At 35.8% G+C, this 23,434-nt stretch overlaps 1 protein-coding gene across 3 annotated transcripts in view; it reads right to left on the minus strand.

Moving 5' to 3' along the window:
* The window catches only part of GRM8 (glutamate metabotropic receptor 8), a 774,850-nt gene that overhangs the window by 134,056 nt on the left and 617,360 nt on the right, over positions 1 to 23,434 (minus strand). For all 3 annotated transcript variants that reach the window (XM_043589415.1, XM_043589416.1, XM_043589417.1), the window contains exon 8: positions 3,124 to 3,260. In XM_043589415.1, the coding sequence (XP_043445350.1) occupies positions 3,124 to 3,260 (137 nt within the window). The remainder of the gene's footprint in view (positions 1 to 3,123; positions 3,261 to 23,434) is intronic.

Here is a 23,434-nt window from a genome sequence, read left to right on the forward strand (position 1 = left end):
CCTTACTACGCTGGCATTGTTGGTTTGAGTGCTGGTCTATCCTTCCAGACTATGAGCACCCTGAGAACTACCTATTCAATCTAGTCCCAAAACTTAGCCCAGTGTATGTGCACAGAATGAATTTATCAAGTCCATTCAAAAAACAATTGCTTAGCTGACATTACCTGGCCATATGCTACCATATAGAAAGTTTGTATTTATCTCATTTAAAGGTTACTTTTTAAGTGTAGATAGATTTTCTAAGGTATTAAGGCCAATAATAAATATAAGAAGAAACACTGGGCTATGGAGACAAATGGTCAGCATTTTGATGAAGAGATTCTCTCATAACTTTCTAAAGCAAATTCAAGTGCCTCTGTAATGAGCAGTGTTTTACTCACAACGATTACCATATCTCCCACTGGCCATGTAGAGTCACGAGACACTGGATTAAGAATAGGTAATGTTTATGGATTTCATGTGTGCCAAGTCCTGAACTAAATGCTTCATTATATTATTTCATTTAATTCTTATTACAGCCATACAAAACAGGGGCTACTAATGTGTTCATTTTACAGATGATAAAACTGAAGCAAAGCATTTGTTTGATGCCTTGACTAATGTCCAAGCAGGACTTTAATAAACTGGTCACTTTCCAAGCACCCCCTACTCGGCCTTCAAACAGGTCACTGATCCAAGGGGAAACAATTTGTCCTGCTATACTCCAGAAGTCAACCCTGACTTACAACCTCTCCCCACAGTCTAATTTACTTACTTTTCTTCTCAGAGATACATTCTCTCTGTTTCAGTAAAGCTGGTACTCCTATCTAGTTATAAATGGTCACAATCATGCATAAGAAATAACTCTTACAAATTGTTTTGATATATTTTATGAATAGTTACACAATAATAAACATAAAACTCTCATGCACTGTTAAATGTACATTGAAGAACAGCTTGAGATTCAGTATGAAGTTTTATAACAAATATATCATGCACATATATAGAGAGATGTGTGTGTATATATACTTTTTGTGTAAATGTTTTAGGTATCTTAGTATAGTGGACGTATTTTTCAACCACTGAACTTTGCTATGTACGTCCTTAGTCATAAGAATGTAATAGGCAGTTTAGCATTAATAAATATCAGATAAAAAGTAGCTAACCTATTTTAACCCATATCAAATTTTCTTTGTCATGTTTAATTATTTTATTTCACATAGGTTTACTTTCAAAAGACCTTTTGACAAAACTCTGTTGATTTTCAGATTGGCATTAATGACTTGTAGACTTATAAAAACTATGCTTCAATATATGTTAATTTGGGTTACAGAACAGTAGATAAGGTTTCTTCAGGCTGCTACATGTAGTTAACTGCAGATACGTGGTCTTACAAAGCACAACAATAGTTAGAAATATAAGCTGTCTTTGTGCATTATTGAATGCTGAACCATGATAATTATCAGCAAGTCATTTCAGAGACAGTAGATCATAAATATCCTAGTTTTATTATTTCTCATCATCTGCTTCCTTTTTGAAAACTTTGGTGACTGATGCTGCATAAGCATGCCACTTAAGGAGCTCTCTTTGGAGACACAGAAGTAAAAAGCTGTATTAAAAATTACCAACTCGATGTCTTTTGAGTGGGTTCAAACACAAGAAAGCACATGTGAACATGTTACACACATATAGACAAGAATGATCTCCACCCTTGTGTACATCATAAGCTTTTACCTTCTAGCTAGGATAAGGGATGGCTAGGAAATGAACTTAATTGTTCATTTAAGAAATAAACTCAATTCTCACAGTGTTATGATGGCTTTGAGGATCAAGAAGAGATACTTTCATTATGGGAAAGAATGAAATACATATTAGAACAATAAGACAGTACATGAATATGTTTCCAGTTTATGTGAGGCATTTACAAAGCCCCTGACTGTCTACAGAGGAAATGCTAAGTCCCTGTAAATAGTCCTATATTACACTTGTCAAAGACATGCTGAATGAATGAATGCCAATCCTTAGCTGAGACTATAGGGCATGTTCCTTATTTCTCTATACTGGAAGAAGCCAATGCACTATCACATCATGGCTGTTAAAATGTGAAATAATTCTTTACCTAGTGGTAAACAGATGCTATTCCAATCACCCCAACACCCTCCCCATGCGACCACTAACAGTCCTGCTCCCTTTCTGGGCCCCCCTTATCTTTCAGGTTCAGGATTGGCTTCCTACTCCAGAGCCCCTTATAATTGGTGGGTGCTGGCACCACATAGCTCTCTCCAATGTCCCTGCAGACCCTTCCCCTAGGAAAGCCCCTCTGAAGGGCTGCCACCAGCCAGGCAAAACTGATGAAGCTCCTGCACCCCACAGCCATCCTGCACGCTGCCCCCACCAGATCCCCACCAGACCCAGCAGGAGGAGACAGAGCCCCCTGTGTTGGTGACACCAGGGCAGGCAAATGCCCAGCCACCTTCGGCACCACCCCCAGGCCCTGGGACCCTGCTTAAGCTGAGTTCCTCAAGTTTTCCTCACATGGCCACTTCTAGGAAATGCCAAATCTGTGGGCATTGGGCCTTGATAGCACGCCAGGTAGGTAGGGACAGCAGGCAGCCCAAAAGGCTGTTAAAGGATCTGACCATCACCTGTAGGTACATTAACTTTCTCTGATGTTGTGATTCAAAGAGGTAATGTAAATATAGGTCATGATTCACTTCCATCAATCAGACACGGTCATAAGGTCTCAATATCTGATGTGGCAAAAGTAAAATACACTTATTTTTAAGCCTAAACTTATTCATGGCACACTGTCATTCCTCCCCCTCACAACACACACACACACACACACACACAGCGTACCAACACGTAAACAAGTGAGTCTTTCAAAAAAGGACAAAATTTCCCTAATACAGTCACTTAAAAGGAAATGAGATCTTTCGTTAAATCCCTATAGATACTAGATTTCTCTACAGACATTTAAGATTTTCCATAACATTTCAAAGTTGAAGGAAGGATAAAATCACACATTTTCTGAAAACTTAATTATAAGAATCAATTCTAACAAAATTTGTATTATAAACTTAAAAATAAAGCCTGTCTATCTGAGAATTATATCCATTAATGCAAATTTATATTGATACTTACTTTTAGATGAAGCTGATTGGTCCAGTGCCCAATGATTTTGTATTCTGCACTTTTGTTGGTTATTTGATACTGGAAGATATCATAACGTCCAGGAGCATCTCCATTTTCATTAAAAGTGACAGGTGTCCCAGCACTACCTATAAATGTTTAGAAAACAATGTTAATAAAGTTTTAGTAAGATAGCCCACTGAGCTTATTTTTCTCTAAGAAAGAATGGTAGATAAAAATATATTGTGTGTAGTAAGAGATACGAAGATTGTAATCCATACAAGGTCATTCTTGATAGCATAATATCTTCTACACAAAAAGAAGCCCAGACGTACATACAGGGAGAAGACATGCTTTATTATGCACATTAGAAAGTAAATGGTGAGTATCCAAGTTAGGCAATGTACATAACAGTTAAATAAATAGAAGTTGATAGGCTGAATATTCCATCCTCGCTACAGAGAATGACAGTCAATAGAGAAGAGTGTAAATGTCCTGAAGCATAACACCTACTATATAACATGAACTACAAACAGCCACTCAAACTCTGGCAGGAAAACGTCCTAGCCAAATTCCCTGGAGTTTTGCTTCAGTCTGGCCTGGACTCTCGGAAGCAGTTCCCCATTCAATTTCTCTTCTAAGCTTCTGCTTCTGCTACCTCTGCCCAAGAGTATATCAGTGTGGGCCATCGTTGGGAACCTCTCAATGGGCAAGACAGTGATGGCTGGCAAGTTCTGGATCGTAAAAGTTCCCCCAATTCACTGGGGCAGGGTAGCAGGACTTAAGAGATCTAGTATATTCTAAACTCTCATTTCTCTAAGCTTTCAACTTTTCTCTTAATAGCTTCTGCTCACTTTTCCTTTTCCACTTATTAAGTGTTACATAATCACAGGTTTTAAGAGGAGAAAGGTGGGGCGCCTGGGCAGGTGAGTCAGTTAAGCAGCCGACTCTTGGTTTCGGCTCCAGTCATGATCTCATGAGATTGAGCCACACCTGGGTCTCTGCCCTGGCAGCACAGAGCCTGCTTGGAATTCTCTCTCTCCTCCTCTTTCTCCCCCTCCCCCCCTCATGCTCTCTCTAGCTCTCTCTCTCTCTCTCTCTCAAAATAAATAAATATTTTAAAAAAACAGTAGAAAGGGATTGCTACTGCCATGTCTTATTCTGCGTAGCCTCACAATCTGAATAGAACTTCCTGTTCTGTAACAGCTTTTAGCTTCGCCCATTTCCCTGCTTCATCTTGTTGGATTACTCGTTGCTATCTCAACAAATTCACCTAACACCAATCCCTTTTCTTTGTGCCTGTCTTCTCTCCCTGAATTGCTTGTCATAGCATATTGGATTTAATTTCTATGCTGTGCTAGAAAGTGTCTCCTTCTCGCTATCTCTTTTCCTATTCTCTCCCAAAATATACACTACGAATAATTACATATATCAACTCTCTACGCTCCCATTTTATAATGAGTTCTTTACCTGCAGAATTTTTAACAAATCACAAAATTCTAAAACATTTAACGTATCAAACAACATGGATGACTTAAGACAATAAGTTGCAAATAAATACAACCAGAGTCACACAGCAGCGATTAGGGTACTTTCCAAGTATTTAATGGAAAGATGTCCAATTTCCTGTTCTCTGGAATGTTTATAAAATTGGACACAGCATGAAATCTCTGATAGGATCACAGATACCTAGCATCTGCAAAACTGCTAAGGCCACAAGAAATGGTATAGCATGGAGGAGAGAGCACTAGTCTGAGAATCAAGAGCTGCATGACCATGCGAACTCCACCTCCCCATTTATTTCCAAGACTTTGTATCTCTCTTTCTATTCAGTGTCACGTGGGGACTTAACAATGAACATGAGCATGTGTTGAAGTCCTAGAAGAGCTGTATGCATTTAAATTATTATTATTAATTCATATGGGAAATGGCTTTATATATAAATCAAGAAAGAAATGACGAATTGGGGAATAAAATAGGAGCTGTCCAATCAACTGGTACTATCTTAGCTACTCCTCAGACACTCAAGCAGAAACCCATTTGCCATGCCTCACAAAACAGAACTCCTAGTGACCTCAAGTCACCAAAACAGAACTCCTAGTGACCTTGAGCAGGTTAACCCTTAAATCCTAGTGTCCTCACCTGAAAAATGGAGGTGATAGTGACACTTTTCTCATAGAGGTGTTGTAAGAATTAAATGAACAAATACCTGTCAAGTGCACAGAACAATGCATGGGGTAATGAGGTACTATTAGTACGATTACTATTCACCCCATCAGTATTTCCAGTATGCACCAATGCAGAGGAATAGATAGGATGCTGAAAATTCTTTAAGTGATATCTAGACAGAGAATAATGGAAATTCAAATGGGAAAGAGATTCTTGGATGGAAAAATACATATCTGTATGGATTTCACACTAACGTCATCAACAATTCCTGACATCTATATACCACGTCAAAAAGTTATCATGCCGTATTCTTCATGAATAAAGGACTATTTGACTTCTCTAACTAAAATCCCCAATGTTACACCCCTTACTGAATGACCTCCAATCTTCTACAACAGCAGTCTCAATCTTTTTAACCATGATGATACCAAAGGTAGAAGGAAGCCACTCATGTAACACGTTCTCATGAATGTACTCTGAGTTGCATATAATTCCTGGTGCGTCAGCTGTTTCTACATCTCTTTTCTCCAACCTGAGAAAGTCTATCAGAAAGCAAATAAATGAGAGCTGCATTATCACAAAAATAATAATTGACTAACTGAAATACTTCAAATACCATTAACAACAACCCACACTGAACTTGACATTGTATTAAGAGGTAATATACTAAAATGGCTAGGAGTGCTGGGTTTGGAGCCAGATCACTGAGTTCAAACCTCAGCTCCGTCACTTATTAATTAGATGTAGGATCTCAGGTAAGTTACTTAATTTCCCTGTATTTCATGTGTCTCATTTTTAAAATGGCTAATAGTACTTCCTATCTCAGAGGACTCTATGCCGATTAAGTGAGTTAAAATATGTAAAATATTTAGTACATAGTATTATATAAGTATTAATTATTATCTCCTTTATGGTTTTATGGCAATGCTGTGTATGAGATCCAGTGCCCATATGAAAACATAGGAACTTCTCAGTGATCATATATGGCTTTCCTCAAGTCACCCTCACTAATCTTCATTCTCCTTTTTCTTTTTTTTAAAAATTTTTTAAGTTCATTTATTTATTTTGAGAGAGAGAGAGAGAGAGAGAGTCAGAGAGAAGGAGCGATAGAATCCCAAGCAGTCTCTGCACCATCAGTGCAGAGCCTGATGTGGGGCTTGAACTCACAAATCACGAGATCATGACCTGAGCTGAGGTCAAGAGTTGGACAATTAACTGACTGCGCTACTGGGTGCCCCACTAGTTCTCCTCTTTCAGCAGAATGCCACCTATACCTAAAACCCAGTTCTCTAAATTCACCATGCTCCTTCTTACCATCCTGTCTTTGTACATGTTATTATTCATAAATTCACTTCCTCCTTCCTCCTATACCTTCTCTATATAATTCCTTCCAAGATGTGGCTCAAAGGTCACACCTAAAGAAGCTTGATCTTCTAAACCTGGAGCAAAAGCCCAAGTGCCTCTTTGCATGCTATCCTGCTCTAACATATCACTCGCTACACTCCACACACTTTTACTATTCACCCTCATACCCACTCAAAACATTTATTCGACATATATTTACTGAGAGCCTATTATGTGCTCAACACTGGGTAGACCCTCTGCCTTCCTTACAAAGGAGGTCTCCTTAACAAAGGCAGAGTGTGTCTCTAATCTTTGTAGGCTCTGAACCAAATACAGTGCTTCATACTGAGTGAGCAATCAATAAATTACAGTAAAGCGTAAATCAGACCCTCACTAATGATCCCAAGTAAATCCATACTTACTCTCTTCATACCATTATGAAATGCATGTATGTCACTTCTCATCTTTTATAGTCACTAAGGAAGGGGCCAAATGAGTCCCTTTCACATTGTTATCAGTCTGATGTTAGAAAACACTCTTGCAACTTGTTCTACTAATCTGATTTCTGATCTGGGGCTAGGCTTGCAGTTGAATTACTTCAACCCTTTCACAGAAAGAATGATTCCATTACACATTGGCTCGTCTCAAATGATTACCTTGGTTCTGTGGTTTATGTAACCAACAACACCTTTGATAGCTACAAGGGGCCATGCTGTTTACTAATTTCTATAAGAAGAAATTTAAAATATCCTTTGTATGAATCCAACCACCCCTGAAACAGCTGATTTTGTCCAGAAGAAAATTTTAAATGACAAATACATTGATCTCAATACATCGATCACTTTATTATGATTTACCAACAACACAGGTAAGAAATATATTTAGATATACATGTATTTAGATATATATCTCCCAGACTTCATCCCCTAGACTTAGTTATTTCAGAAAATTTTAAGTGTATTAATTTTTTAAAAAACGTTTTAAGTGATGTGCACTAGCAGAGAAATGGAAACAAACAAAGTGGAGCTGTGAGGTAACTTTTACTTGTCAGGTACCACTCTCAGAGTCTATATATCTCCTGGAATATTTTCTGCTCAATAAGAAATGCATTGGAAAAAACTATCTATTTTTATTACTAGGCATATCAAGCACTTCGATATGTTTTTGTAGGAAAAAAATGATACATCCAATGAAGATTTTATTTGCAAATGTTGGCTCTGTTGAACATTGTTCTGGGGAAGACTATAAGCTTGGGATTCAGGGACTGAGTTTGATTTCTGGCTCTGCCAATTACCTGCGTGATCTGGGCAAGTTACCCTCACTGAATCTGTTTTCTCAACCATCAAGGGAGCATAATAACCTCCACCTCCCTGGGTTATTACGAGGGTTACATGAGATGATGTATGTAAAGCACTTAATGCGTGGCTGGCACACGATAGGTGTGCAATAAATGGAAGCCATCATCATCATTATCCGTTCCTTTGCCTACACTTATGCTTCCTTGATCTACATTAGCTGATTTCCACAATGCAAAATGCAATGCAAGAATAATTCATTCGTCTTTATGGGCAAATATTATAAATATATTTATAAGTGTAAGCCACTCAGCTTATTGTCATGTTTATTACTTTCCTTCCTCCCTCTTGCTACAAAACTTTATCCATTTTCCTTCTCATAACAACCTACACTACCGGGTAAGCACGAAAAAAATGAGAAAGTGAAAAATGAAATCAGTTGATTTAGTGAGCTTTGGCTCCCTTAAAAGAATGCATATGTGAGACGTAAGTCATTGACCAAAATGCCATAAGAAATAGCAATTTTCAACAGAATCTCAATTATTCATGCTCACCTTTTCTTTATCCGATTTATTTTATCAAGTATTTATTACAATCAATAAACAGACCTATGCCTTTGAATTAGAATCATATTATATGTTATTTAGGAATCAGTCATATTACTCTTACATATATCAATTAGTCAGCCTTTATTCATTGAAGACTTTAGACCGTATCCTTTTCCATCCCTATTCTTGTTATCATTCTTGGTGGTCTGGTCATCCACCTGGATGACTCAACATCCTGGCCTCTGCATTAGCGGAGGCATTCCTCACTTCCACTGGTCATCCCTGTCATGTATCTCACCACCCGCTATCATGATCACAGTCTACAAGTTGTCCTTGCCAGGAACTGCATCATCTCCCAACTTTCACTCACTCCCTGGATACCACCTTCCACCCCCACTGCGACAATTCTATGATCCCCTAAATTTATTGATTCATTTATCAACCCAATTTGTCATTATACTCCCCCCCCATGATAGTTTCCCTTCCTTCTTATTCTCACACAGGTTCTATGATCTCCTTCCAACCAATTTTATTCCTCTGCCGAATCACAATCATGATTGAACTCAATTGTATAACTTCTTCGCCTCTATTCAAGCAGCTGAATATTGTTTGAGAAAATCATAAAGTTTTAATGTCTGGCAAGGCCACGACTAGACTGAGGCAGGTCAGGAGCCTCAAGCACAACTATGAGAGTGAGTGCCTCCCTAAATGCTGCACATTAGGCACCTCACTTGCTTCATCTAGTCCCAAACTGCTGTCTGGTCTTACTTTAAATTTGTGACCTCAGATCCGAAGTGTGCAGTCAACATTGTTCTGCAATCCTTCCACACTTTGCCAGTGAGTCCACTTCCCTGCTCTGGATGACAGACTGTTTCATGCCTCCCATACCCAACACCTCCCTCCCCCTGTCACTTCAGCTGGTCTCATACTTTCTCACTGAGGAAAAGCAGCAGTCAGACAAAAACTCCCTCATAACTCCACCACAAAACCTATGAGGTACCTGCATCTACACTCGTATTAACCTCCCTCCTACCGAGGACACATCCCTCCAGTCACAGGCATGCCCTGCTCCTGGTGCAAGGACCTCACTGCTCACTCTCCATGCACCTTCGCGTACACAGATATCTTTTCTTCCTTTGACATCAACAGATTTAGACTGTCCATAGTATTCCATTAAGTTTACAAATGAGTTCTAATAGCTCTCATCTTAAAAAAAAAAAAAGGGCAAGCAAAAACTCCATTATTGACATTATTGCCTCATTTATCCACTCTCCTTAACTGTAAAACAGAAATTTTTAGCTGAGTTGTCCTCACTCTCTCCATTGTCTTATTTCCTGCTAACTCTTCACACCATTTTTTAAGTTTATTTATTTATTCTGAGAGAGAGAGAGAGAGAGAGAGAGAGAGAGAGAGAGAGAGAGAGGGAGAGAGAGAACTCCCAAGAACACACTGTCAGCACAGGGCTGGACGTTGGGCTCAGTCTCATGAACGATGAGATCATGACCTCAGCCGAAATCAAGAGTCTGATGCTTAACTGACTGAGCTACCGAGGCACCCCTTCACATCATTTTAATTTGAAATTTAACCTCATACCTCCACTGATGAGTCTCAAATTTATACATCTATCCCTGACTGCAGACTTATCCAACTCCATTGATTGTTTGATAATAATCCTAAACTTCATGCATCTAGACACATTTGATTCTTTTTCATCCAAACATATCCTTCACAGTCTTTCCTCTCCTAGTAAGTAGCTAACAACTGCCCATCTATTCAATCAAGCCAAAACCTAAGTTAAAACCCTTACCTAACTGTAAAACAGAAAGAATGAATGTATGGGCTCTCATTAACAACAATGTATCATTAGTGGTTTATTAATTGTAACAAATGTACAATACTAATACAAAATGTTAATAATTGGAGAAACCGGGGGCCTCTGGGTGGCTCAGTCGGTTGAGCATTCGACTTCGGCTCAGGTCATGATCTCACAGTTCATGAGCCCCGCGTCGGGCTCTGTGCTGACAGCTCAGAGCCTGGAACCTGCTTCAGATTCTGTGTCTCCCTCTCTCTTCACCCCTTCCCCACTCATGCTCTGTCTCTCTCTGTCTCTGTCTCAAAAATAATAATAATAACAATAAAATAACAACAATTGGAGCAACTGTGTATAGGGGGGGCTGAAATATGAGAACCATCTATACTATCTGCCCAGTGTTTCTGGAAATCTAAAGCTGTTCTTTAAAAAGTTTTTAAAAAAGTAGAAGAAAAATGATGAGATTATTTTCAGTCATACATTTTGTGTAACCCAATATATGCAAAATAATATGATGTCAAAATGTAACCAATATAAAGAATATTAATGAGGTATTTCACATTTTTTTACATAGCAAATCATCAAAACTCTGTGTATACCTTATACCTACAGATCATTGTAATCCAGACTAGTCATATTTCAAGTGTTCCATAGCCATCCATATCAAACAGGAGAGTTTTAAAAGACAAGTCATTTCAGCAGGCATTGCCCTAACTCGAAGCTTTGGAGAAGTACACTGCTGAACTCTTCTGATCTCCATTTCAACTTCAAATGCACTGAACCCTGCTCACCTCCACTTGAACTAAACTGAACCCCCTTGACTAGTTTCTCCCCTAAGGAGGCATGGATCCACCAAAGTCTGGCTCAGTGGATGCCAGATCTGGAGATAAAATCCTAAAATAAGATCCAAAATGCTTTGGTAGTAAAAACAAACAAAAGCTTAACAGGTTCTATCTCCAAAACATATCCAGGATTTCAAACAACCCAGTCTCTGCCTGGCAGCCAGAGTGATGATATTCTGAAACACAAATCATATCATATAGCTCCTCTTAAAATCATGTAGTGGCTTCCCATTTCACTTAGAGTATAACACAAAATGTTTACCATGGCTTTGAAGGCCTTATTATTTCTCCAATCTTACTCACTTCTATACTTCATCCACATTGGGTTTTCTGTCCAAACACATGAAGTTTGCTTTAGTTCGGGACTTTTGTGTTTCCTCTCTTTCTTTCTCTCTCAGTATCTCACCCTCTCTCTTTTTCTCTTTCTCCAATATTATTCCCACTTGAATCGTTACACGACTGGTTCCTTCTCATCATTTATATCCCAGATCAAATATCACATCAAGATGTTCTGTCAGATCACCACACCCCAATTAGCCTGTTTCCTCTCCCTATCACTCACTCTTACACACTTTATTTCCTTCAAAGCTCTTACAAATATCAGAAATATGTGGTTTGTTTAACTTACATATTGTTAGATTGTAAGCTTCATGATTGTGGAGCATTTTTACATTATATTCACTACTATATGTGTAGCACTGACTGTTGGCTGAGCACCCACATCCATTTTCTCTTTTTCTTGGGAACATAGCTTGGCTACATTTCCACTCTTCCCTGTAGTTAAGTATGGCCAAATGATTAGCTCCAGCCAATGGAATGTGAACACAAGTGATACTTCTGGCCTCTCATTAAAAGCCTCTGGAGTGGTCTTCTATGATCTTTTCACCCTCTGACTGGCTAGAATGGAAATACCATGCCGGGCAACCGGGAAAGCTACAGGTTAAAGGTGGCAGAGCTTGCAACAGCCTGGATTCCTGCATGGGTTCTTGGAGAAGGTCTGCACTAGTAACCCATTCATCCAGCTAAAAAACAAACCTCTCTCCTTTTTGAGCCATTACAGTGCGTGAGTCTATTTCTTATAGCAATTATAAATATACCATTTCTAGAAAAGTGGGTTATCAGTCAATAGTTATTAAATGAATAACTAATGCTATGTTAAATGTGGAAATAAATGCTTCCCTTCATATCACTACAAAAGCTTTAAGGACAATACAGATTTTTACAACTGAATATCAAAGGTATTGGCATGGATGAGTAACTTGTTTCAGATTCTCCTTTAGAGTTAATATTGATTAATGCAGTGTGCACATGTGTAATATTAAGGTGGAATCCAGAATGTGTAGCCATACTCCAGATTTTCACTGTATAGCCTCCATGTTCATTTACCTTGGCCAAAGTACTCACTCAATTGGATGGTTTCATAAAAACTAAATAGAAAAGTATGAAAAATACATGCCTACTTTCAATTTTTTGTGTTGAAAATTATTTTCTTTAACTAATTATTTTGGTGTATGAAATAAATAGGACAAGAAACATGGCTGAATAGCATTTCTAAGTCTCTCAGCCAAACCTTCCTTCTTGATTTTTCATTAAGAAATTAAACTGACAACGGCACTTTCTCTTGTGGAAATGTCTTTAAGATCCTTGCATTAAAGGTGCTTTAAGAATGCAAAGTGTCATTATCATTAATGAACACTATTTGAGAAATAGAAATACAATCTATAATTGCTTTGGTAGTCTTCAAATAAGCTTATTGAACTTTCAAAATAAGAAAAGATCCATTATTTAGAGATACTCACCTCAGGGAAGCAGACAAATTAGGAAGTTTAAATAAAATCTCTTTAAAAAAAAGTGGCCAGAAACTATTAAAATATCAAACGTTTGATTAAAGGGAAAAGATGAAAAGGATAATGTAATAATTAGGCAAGATAAATGCATCTTAAGGGGAATTTGGGAACAAACCAGTGTATTGCAATATTCTGAATTCAGTATATTTTCATTCTGACGCAGAAAACCTTTCTTTACCTTGAGCAACTGAAGATCTTTATTGTTTCTTTTCAGGAGTATTTAATACCTTATATATACTTATTTGTACACATAAATCCCATTATGTTATTAATTAATCATTGTATCTCTAACAGTGATGAAGACATTTATGAAAGAGAAGTTTTTGAGTACATACAGTCCTGCCTGTTCAAATTTGCTGTGCTAGGAGGAGGTCTCTGACTGTCTAGTCCAATGTTGCCGGAAAAGAAAGATACTTTTGCCATCTAGATTCAAAATTTGCAAATTTGTCAATTTTTAAGATAATGTCTACTAAGACTTCTAAAATTTTGTTTCTCACATTTGCATTGTTAATCCACCCATAGATGATTGGTGGGGTGAAGCTGGAAATGTCACTTTTCCCGTATATTGATAATCAGTTTCCAGCAATACTCTCCTTTTCCAATTGACTGGATATACCTAAGTTACATGGAGAAGTGGGTCTCTTTCTGGTCCGTCCCTCCTCCTCCATTAATTCATCTGTCTGTCTTGACCTAATATCATACTATATAAATGACTAAAGTTTCATAATAAGACTGATGCTGGCGTGGCGGGTCGGCACTCCTTATTCTCTCTTCTCAGAAGTGTTCTGACATCTCCTCTGCATACAATTTAGAACCATCTTAAGTTCCAAGAACAATTCTGGTTAGATTTTTGGAAAGTAGGTGGAATCTAGAAATCAACGGGGGAAAATTTAGTATCTCTAGAATATTTTCCTACCCATGAGCATGAGTTGTCTCTTAGTTGTTTAGGTCTTCTTTTGTATATTTTAACATAGCCTTATCATTTCCCTTTCATAGCACTTAACCATCTTTTGTAGATCTCCTCCTACGTAATTAATATTCTATGATACCGCTAAATTTATATTATCTACTGCTTTGCTGTTAGTATATATGAGGCAGCTGATTTTTTTTTTTCTGTATTAGTCTCATATCTTGCCCAGAGGTTCTCAACTGAAGGCATTTGGCAATGTCTGGAGACATTTTTGGTTGTTGCAGTTGGAGGAGAGGTGCTACGGGTGACAGCTGGAAGAGACCAGGGTTGCTACTAAACATCCTACAATGCACAGCACAGCCACCTAGAATCAAGAACGATCCAGTTCAAAATGTTAAAATAGTTTTAAGGTTGAAAAACCTCTGAAAAACTCTGTTTTTATACTTAAGGATTTATAGCTAAATTAAAAAAAAATTCTATGTGAAGTATTATGTTATTTGCAAACAGTTATAATTTCCTTTTTCCCTTAACAATTCTTATACTTCCAACTCTGCCCCACCCTTTTCTTATTGAACTACCTGGGATCTTCAAAACAATTTTGACATGAAGTGACAATAGTGAACATTCTTGTACTCCTAATTTTTTTTTTTTTTTGGTAAGAGGTTTTTTTTTTTTATGTTTATTTTTGAGAGAGAGAGGGAGATTGAGAGAGAGGGAGGGGCAGAGTGAGAGGGAGACACAGAATTTGAAGCAGGCTCCAGGCTCTGAGCTGTCTGCACAGAGCATGAAGCGGGGCTCAAACCTATGAACCCTGAGGTCATGACTTGAGCCAGAGTCAGACGCTTAACCAACTGAGCCACCCAGGTGCCCAGTACTTCTCCCATTTTTTAAAGAATATTTCTCACATTATTCATTTAAGATTATGTTTGATCTAGGCATTTTATAGGTGCTTCTTATCAGTTTAAGAAATTTCCTTTCATTATAATAAATGTATTAATAATTTTATCACGAATGCACTTTTAATGTTAGGCATGTCTTTTGTGCATCTTTTGTGATAATCTTTTTTTTTATTTTAATTTGTTACTGTAATGAGTTACATGTATATATATTCAATATTATGTCATGGAAACTTGGTACAGATACAACTTGATTTCAATTTTTTTTTCCAAACTGTTGAATTCAATCAGCGAATATTTTGTTTAGAATCCTTACATGCATACTCATGAGTGAGATGAAGCTGTAATTTTTTTTCTTAGAACATCCTTTTTAGTTTGATTTCAGGTTTATATTGGCCACAGAGAATAAACTAGAAAATATTCCCTTTTTCTCTATTCTCTGCAAGAGTTTATATAAAATTGTAAGAATGTCTTCCTTGAATGTTTTGTAGAACTCACCTGGAATCACCCCAGATACCCTCAAGAAAGTGAATGAATTGTGGTCTATGGAATATTCACACAATGGAAAATAATATTACAGTCAAAATGAATGAACTACAGAGACGATCATAAATATAGATGGACTTTGGCAAAATAATATTAAGTGGAAAAAGTAAGTACCAAAAATATATTTTACAAAGGTATAAATGATTAAAACTTAAAATTTTGTGCTATTTGGGAATATATAAGCAAGACAAACCCATTTTAAAAGGTAGAAATATTGATTGTTCAGGAGGGATGGGGATGTGGGATAAGTTGGTGACGGTAATATATGTTTAAGTGTAGCTTTTTGCCAAAATCCTAGCTTTGGGGGGGGGGGGCAGTATTTTCATAAATGCTTATTACTTCCCTTGAAATAGCCAGCAACTAACTAAATAAATGAAAATGGACCTTGCATAGATTAATAATGAGCATGTATCATGAATCAGGGAGCCAAAAGGAAGAAAGAGAAAAAGAGAAGAGAGAGAGGGAGGAAAACAGGGAGTAAGGGAGCAGAAGGAAGGGCAGGTAGAAGTAATAGATAAAAGAATGAAAGAAAAGAAAAAGGAGAGATTCACATTTAAAAATATCTTTAAAGGAAGGGTCTATTGAAAGGGCTTCAACTGTTGTGTAATTCTGTGAATGAGCTGAATGCTATACTTAGCCTTGTTATTATGCCCTTGGGGAATATGAATCCTGCCTATAGGTTTATGTACCCAAACAAAATGGGTCATATACAGAATTGCCTCAACCCAGTTCTCCAAAGCAGCTTTTCTGTATATTTTTAGATTTTATATTAGTCAAACTTCTGTCAGAATTCCCAGTTTATAAGCTATAACTGTCTGGGATTAGGATCACATATTTTTAAGCCAAGAAGCTTATTCAGTTTTTCATCATGAAGATTTTTTGGAGGAGTAAAATAAGGCTAAAATTCACCTCTTACCAGATGAGTCACTACTTCATTTCTTGCTCACTGTCAAATTGTTCTTTTATCTCGGGTTTTAGTCTGAAATATCATTAATGTACCACCTTTCCATGTATTTCAGAATTAATATTTTGTTAATATTTGCAGAATTACTATGAGCCAATCAAATACAGACAACTCTATAGGAACAGACGTCTAAGTGCTTAAAAAATGGATAAAATATCAAATTAGGAGAGGGCTACTCACTTTTGACAATAATTTGTGTATTGAATTAAAGAAAGGATACCACATCATTTATGTATAATGGACCTGATTTTCTCTAATTACACAAACTGTCAATGTATATTAGGCCACTGTGATAGATGTGAATTGTCTATGTTACCATGGTGATTAGAGGTGTTTCCATTTGATGCTGCATGCATAACAATTTGGAGCATAATTAAAAGAAACAGTAAAACATATAAGTAAATAAAAAACTCATAAATTTAAAAAGTATGGTCTGACTTTCATATATCCCTTTCCGAAGCTGACCTATCAAACAGATAAAAACAATAACTATTAAATAAGATATTGTACATTCAAATACATATGAAACATTTACAACAGTATTATTTCTGCCCAAAATAAAATATGGATAATTATCATAAATCTTAATTCACATTCTCTAACTACTATTCAATAAAACTTAAAATCCTTAGCAACAGCTTTAAAAAGATTGAAAAGTTAAAACAACACCAAGGAAGATAAAAATTAAAAAAATTCCTAGAGATTTAGAAAAAAACAATTAAGCACTCATGTTAACTAACTCTTCAGATAAAGAGAAAACTAAAACTAAAATTATAGAGTAGTACATACAGGTAGCAATATATTTCAAAACCTGAAGTATATAGCCAAGGCTGCCATCAGAGGGAAATTTAGAGAACGAAAAGTTTTTATCATTACACAAAAAATTGTATTACATAAAAAATTCCATTACATAAAAAATGATAATCTTGAAATGAATAAATGGTCTTTTAAGCATGACATCATATTTAAAATATTAAGGAAATAATTGATAATTTTAATAACCTAAAAATTTCTGAATTTCAAACAGTTTTTAAAAGAATCAACTTATAGAAACGTAACAAGGGACTAATATTCTTAATATGCAAGGAGCTCTTGCATATAAGAAAAATTTAACACTGTGGCACAACTGGGAGAATACAAACAGTTGTGATATAAACCATTACAGTGAGAATATATGCAATGTTCCATCTAAGTAGTAATAAAAGACATTAATGGGATAATAATGCTCCCATTTGGTCCAAGAATAAATATTATAGATGAAGGTAGGATAAAATTGACACTTTCATGTTCTGCTGATAAAAATTTAAGTCGATACAACCATGCTGGAAGCAAATTTTCAAGATTTAAAGTACATTTATTATTTGATCCAATAATAGAAATTTATGCTATAAATTTGGGCAGGTGATATATTATATGGGCAGGCATTTTATAAACATGTCAACTGTACTATTGTTTCTGTATTCAAATAATGGAAAAAAGTTGATAACCTAAATGGACACAAATATATGAATCTTTAGTCCAGTGTTCTCTATTATAGGAAAAATGAAAACAATATGAGATTATTTCAATCAGGGCAAGGATAAATAATGACCCATGGATACAATGGAATACAATGTAACCATTAAAATTATAATAGAAAGGCATACTATTAATTTAGATTCAACAGCATATTTTTAAGCTTTAAAAAGGATTATACAAAGCCACTAGGATGAGTATATTTTTAAAAATGGAAAATAACAAATGTTGGTCAGTTTTTGGAGAAATTGGAGCCTTCATATGTTGCCAGTGGGAATGTAAAATGGTGTAGCTGCTGTGAAAGAGAATTTGCCAATTCCTCAGAAAGTTAAAATAGAGTTACCATATGATTCAGCAATTCTACTCCTACGTATATATCTAAGAGAACTGAAAGCATTTGTTCACACAAAAACTTGAACATACGTGTTTATAGCAGCATTATTCACAATAGCCAAAGAGTGGAAACAACCCTAATGGACATTATGATGAATGGATAAATGAATTGTGATATATTCATACAATACTCAACCATGAAAAGGACAGTAGATGCTACAATCTGCATGAACCCTGAAATCACTGGAAGTGAAGAAAACAGTCACAAAAGGCCACATATTGTATGATCCGTTTATGTACAATATCCACAAGTGGTAAATCTATAGAGTCTAAGTGTTTATCAGGGGCTGGAGGGGGCAGAGAATGGGGAGGAACTGTTAAAAGGCATAAGGTTTCTTTTTGGGGTGATGAAATATTCTGGAATTAGGTATTGATGATGGTCACACAATCCTATGGATAAGCTAAAAACTTCTAAATCATATAGTTTAAACTGGTGAATTATATGGAGTGTGAATTATGTCTTAATTTTTAAAAAGTTACAGATTAAGAGAATATGAAAACACTCATTTGAAAAGATACATCCATTCCTCTGTTTATTGAAGCATTATTTACAATAGCCAGATTATGGAAGCAGCCCAAGTGTCCATGGACAGATGAGTGGATAAAGAAGAGATTATATATCTATCTATATATAATTATAATTATATAATATAATATATTATATATATTATTATATTATATATACACACATACATATATGGAATATTACTCAGACATAAAAAAATAATGAAATCTTGCCATTTGCAACAACATGGATGAATCTAGAGAGTAAAATGCTGAGTGAAATATGTCAGAGAAAGATGAATACCACATGATTTCATTCATATGTGGAATTTCGGAAACAAAACAAAATAAGCAAAGGGAAAAAAGAGAGTGACAAATCAAGAAAACAGACTCTTAACTATAGAGAACAAACTGATGGCTACCACAGAGGAGGTGTGGGGGAAGGGGTGAAACAGGTGATGGGGATTAAAGAGTACACTTATCACGATGAGCACTGAGTAATGCATAGAATTGTTGAATCATTATATTGGACAGGGGAAACTAATATAACACCATATGTTAGCTATACTGGAATTAATTTTTTTTTTTAGTTACAGGTTAACTTATCATCTTGCTTTATCCTATATATGTGTAATATAGGTAGATGAATAGATGGATGGATGAGAGACTGATGATGAATATACAGATAGAATAGACTATATATATATATTTTTTGAAACAAAAGCACTAAAAAAAGTTATCTTTGGTTAGTGAAAAGAATACCGATCTACCTGTTCTTCTTTACTATTTTCTTCATTTCCTGTCCAAATGTCTTATTTTTATAAAAAAACAAACAAAAAAAAAACCTGTTTTCCTTAAAATATGGGAAATACAGAAGACCTGGAGAAAAGAAATAAAGGCATTTTTTGGTAAATACTGCACTTCATATCAATGGCTAACATACACAGATATTAGCAGATAAAAGTAGCAGCTCTCAGGAGCACCTGGGTGGCTCAGTCAGTTAAGTGTCCGACTTCGGCTCAGGTCATGATCTCATGGTTAGTGAGTTTGAGCCCCGTGTCAGGCTCTGTGCTGATGGCTCAGAGCCTGGAGCCTGCTTCGGATTCTGTGTCTCCCTCACTCTCTATCCCTCCCCAACTAGTGCTCTCTCTCTGTCTCTCAAAAATAAATACATGTAAAAAAAAAAAAAGTAGCAGCTCTCAGAGCCTGCTGACACTAATGTTCTCTCCTACACAGTTGAAAAGAAATAATGGAAAGTCTAGTTCGGTTACTCTGGTTCTCTAAAAAATAAAAATTAAAAAAAAGCAATTCACCATCAGGTCATTCAGATAGCTTATTTCTGAGAAGACCCCCAATATTATTGCCTTATTTTTGTCTAAAAGATGTTAGCACCTGAAAAAAAATAATGATAACTAGCACTGATGTTCCTGGGTCTTCTATTATATTCTCTGGGTCTGCAAATATAAGCTACTTGAACACCTGAATGACAAAATCTTTCTAATTAAAATAAAAACAACTTTTGAACCAATAACTATATGGTACATGTAGTATATCCATATTATTCAGGGATTTGTGTCTCCATTTTATAAATAGCCCAGTTTAGCATTTATGTCAATTACAAAAGAATAAATTTCTCATATTTTCTAGTGTGTTTATTACAAGTATAGAAATGGGTAACTCTTTTACCTTAAAACAGAAATGTAGGCTTTAAAGCTATGTTTATAGAGTTTTTTCCTGCCAGTATATTATTTATTATAGTCTTACACTGGAATGCTATAATTAGGAATTGCTTTAATTAGAAATAAATTCTTTGGTTCCATTCAAAAAGAGAAGAGGGTGTATTATTCATGACCATTAGAAAAACAACGTGTTACCATTCTAAAATTCTGTTTTATGGAAAGACACTGGATTGAAAACTAATTAAGGAATCAAGAACAAGTAAAGTGTTTTAAGGTGGTTCTGAATATGTCTGGGGAAATAAAAAGTCAGTTCTATGCCCAGGCCATTATCACCTGTCTCTCTTTTTAACTGCACCTAGCATTTCCATATCCAAGTCCAGAGCACCACAAAAAATAAGTCACGAGGAATATCTGACCCCCGCCTTGGAAATTTCTCTAGACTGCCTATTTCCTCTTTCTCATTCATCAACTGGAATGGGTTTCCTAATCCTACAGACTGAGAATCTTGACATCTCATTTCCCTTGTTCCCTTTGTGTTTCAAAACTCAGCTCCAGACTATTAATCTCAGTGTTGACTTAAAGCTCCATAGAGATCTGCCTCTCATATTTACTACTGAGTATAAGCTCAAAATTAGTATAGGGCAGTGTTTTATAACCTAGCCTGGTTCTTCTAGATAGCTAGAACCAGGTGCATGTCAATCTTCTTCCTTTGGCCTTCCTGCCCATCCAGAGAGACTGCACATTATCATCAGCTCCACTGACATCATCACTTATTAATTGCTTGACATTGTAGATATGCACAAACATAAGGCTATCCTTTACTTAAGATGATCCCTGAGATATTAGTGATTTTATCTTTAAGGCAGTGATGTTAATGTTGACTTTTCATGACAGAATGTTAAATGATAAATATGATGGTCATGACCAAAGAGCTATCTGAAGGAAGAAGGGTATAGTGTTAGAAACAACAAAGACTTTGGATCAAACATGCCACAGCCATGAGATCTCTGAGAAACTATCACTGTGCATGTTCCCTCTTCTGAATGAAGTATCATCTACATCATAAGGTGGCTGAAAGATTAGAAAATATAACATTTGAAAAACATAGTATGTTGTCAATAATCGTTATAGTTTCATTCCTCAGTGCCATGTCTATGAATGTAAAATAGATCAATAATGTTGTTCAGCCAAATTACTAATTAACTAAAAAAATTATCTTTCCCCTCCATTGATTTAATCAAGGGTGTGAAAAATTTAATCGCATTGGTATTTCATTTTCTCCAATATGAATTCCCATTTGAAAATAGTTAATGACTTATAGCTATTTATGTTCATATTGACAATTAACATCAAATTTCTGCATTTCACTCTGTATTTAGATAATTGAGAAACTGATCTGTTGAATCCCACCAAATTGAAGAAAATGTAATAATCAAAAGCATTAAGCCCACTTGACCCTTTACTTTGGGCTTTATTGCCTTATGTTGAGGCCCAACTTTGTTCCTATGAATAAAACTAAAATTTCTGTACATGACAGAATATATTCCTTCAAAACCAGAAAAAAAATTTACATTGGATAAACTATGAGGAAAATATATATTTTTTAATTTCCTGTTATGAATCTCACGTTTTAAAAATACCTCTACCTAAGAACTCTGGCACATTACCAGAATTAGCACAGTAGGTAAAGTCGCATATCCAAATATTTAACACCTGTGACGTATCTGTTCATCCCTTCACACATAGGGAAGAGACCTGATCCCTCACATTGTACTGGCTGACACTGGGATCACAGACACACCTGACAGAGCATCATACTAATGCCATTCAGCTCAATCATGAGTTGTCCACTCACTCTAATAATAAGATTAGGAAATAATTAAGTTTCTGCTTTATTGAAATAACGTTAGATTTCCTAAATACATACAAGCATTTACATATCATAAACTCAGAAACAAGAGAGCTGAACAGTGGTTTTTAAGGGCTGGAGGGAGGCAGAACTGAGGAGGTACTGGTCAAACAGTACAAAGTTTCAGTTATGCAAGATAAATAGGTTCTAGAGATCTACTGTACAACATGTAGCCTACGGTAACAATGTGGCATTGCATACTTAAAAATCTGCTAAGAGGGTAGCTCTTATGAGTGCTTTTACCATAAAAGAAAAAAGAACTTAAAAAAAAAAGAAAAAAGAAGCATGAAAAGCAGCAAGAGGAAACTTTCAGAGGTGATGGGTAGGTTTATGACCTTGATTATTGTGATGGTTTCACTGGCATATACTTATCTCCAAACTCATCAGGTTGTATACATTAAATATGTACAGCTTTTTGTATCTTAATCATACCTTGATGAAGTGGTTTAAAAAACTCACCACTGAAACCATAAACATTTCCTCTTTTAGAAAGCTGATTCCAGGTTAATGGTGATGGCATTCCCCAATTTTGTTTAATTCATAAGGAAAAGTTCTATATGTTCCAAAACAAATGTCTGAAAAGAACAATAACAAAAATGGTCTTTGGAAATTTTATGAAGCTCTGTTTTGCTTCCCTTGAAATTGCTAAATGCTTTTATGCTTTCGGATTTAAATGTCTTCTGAAATTGAGCTCTAAGAAGTTGATAGAAGCACTTAACTTTATGACTAAAATACCCTCAGAAACTTAGATATATACAATATATATTTTGCATTTTAAACCTTGAGAATAGCCTAGGAGAATAGTGTATATAATATATACTAGACAGCAAGATCCTGCAAGTCCCTTTTATCTAAAGAAAAAATCAGAAAGTATACTTCTCCTTTCCCTATCATCTGAAGGCATCTAGAAACTCTATCTGTACCTGTTAGCTACCTTATAATGAATTAATTTGTTCTTTATACCCTAATTAAATTCAAATACAAACTGGGAGGTTAGAAAAATATAACAGAAGCCTAATAACTGAAAGTAGCTTTCAAAAAACTGGGTGCCTTATGATTTTTTATCTTCAACAATATGTAACTTTTGTAACTACATTTCTGTGCTTTCATTTTCCATTACATTTAACTTCTGCCACACTAGTTTCTAAAGTT

This window comes from Prionailurus bengalensis, chromosome A2 (genome assembly GCF_016509475.1).
Source record: "Prionailurus bengalensis isolate Pbe53 chromosome A2, Fcat_Pben_1.1_paternal_pri, whole genome shotgun sequence".
NCBI lineage: Eukaryota > Metazoa > Chordata > Mammalia > Carnivora > Felidae > Prionailurus > Prionailurus bengalensis.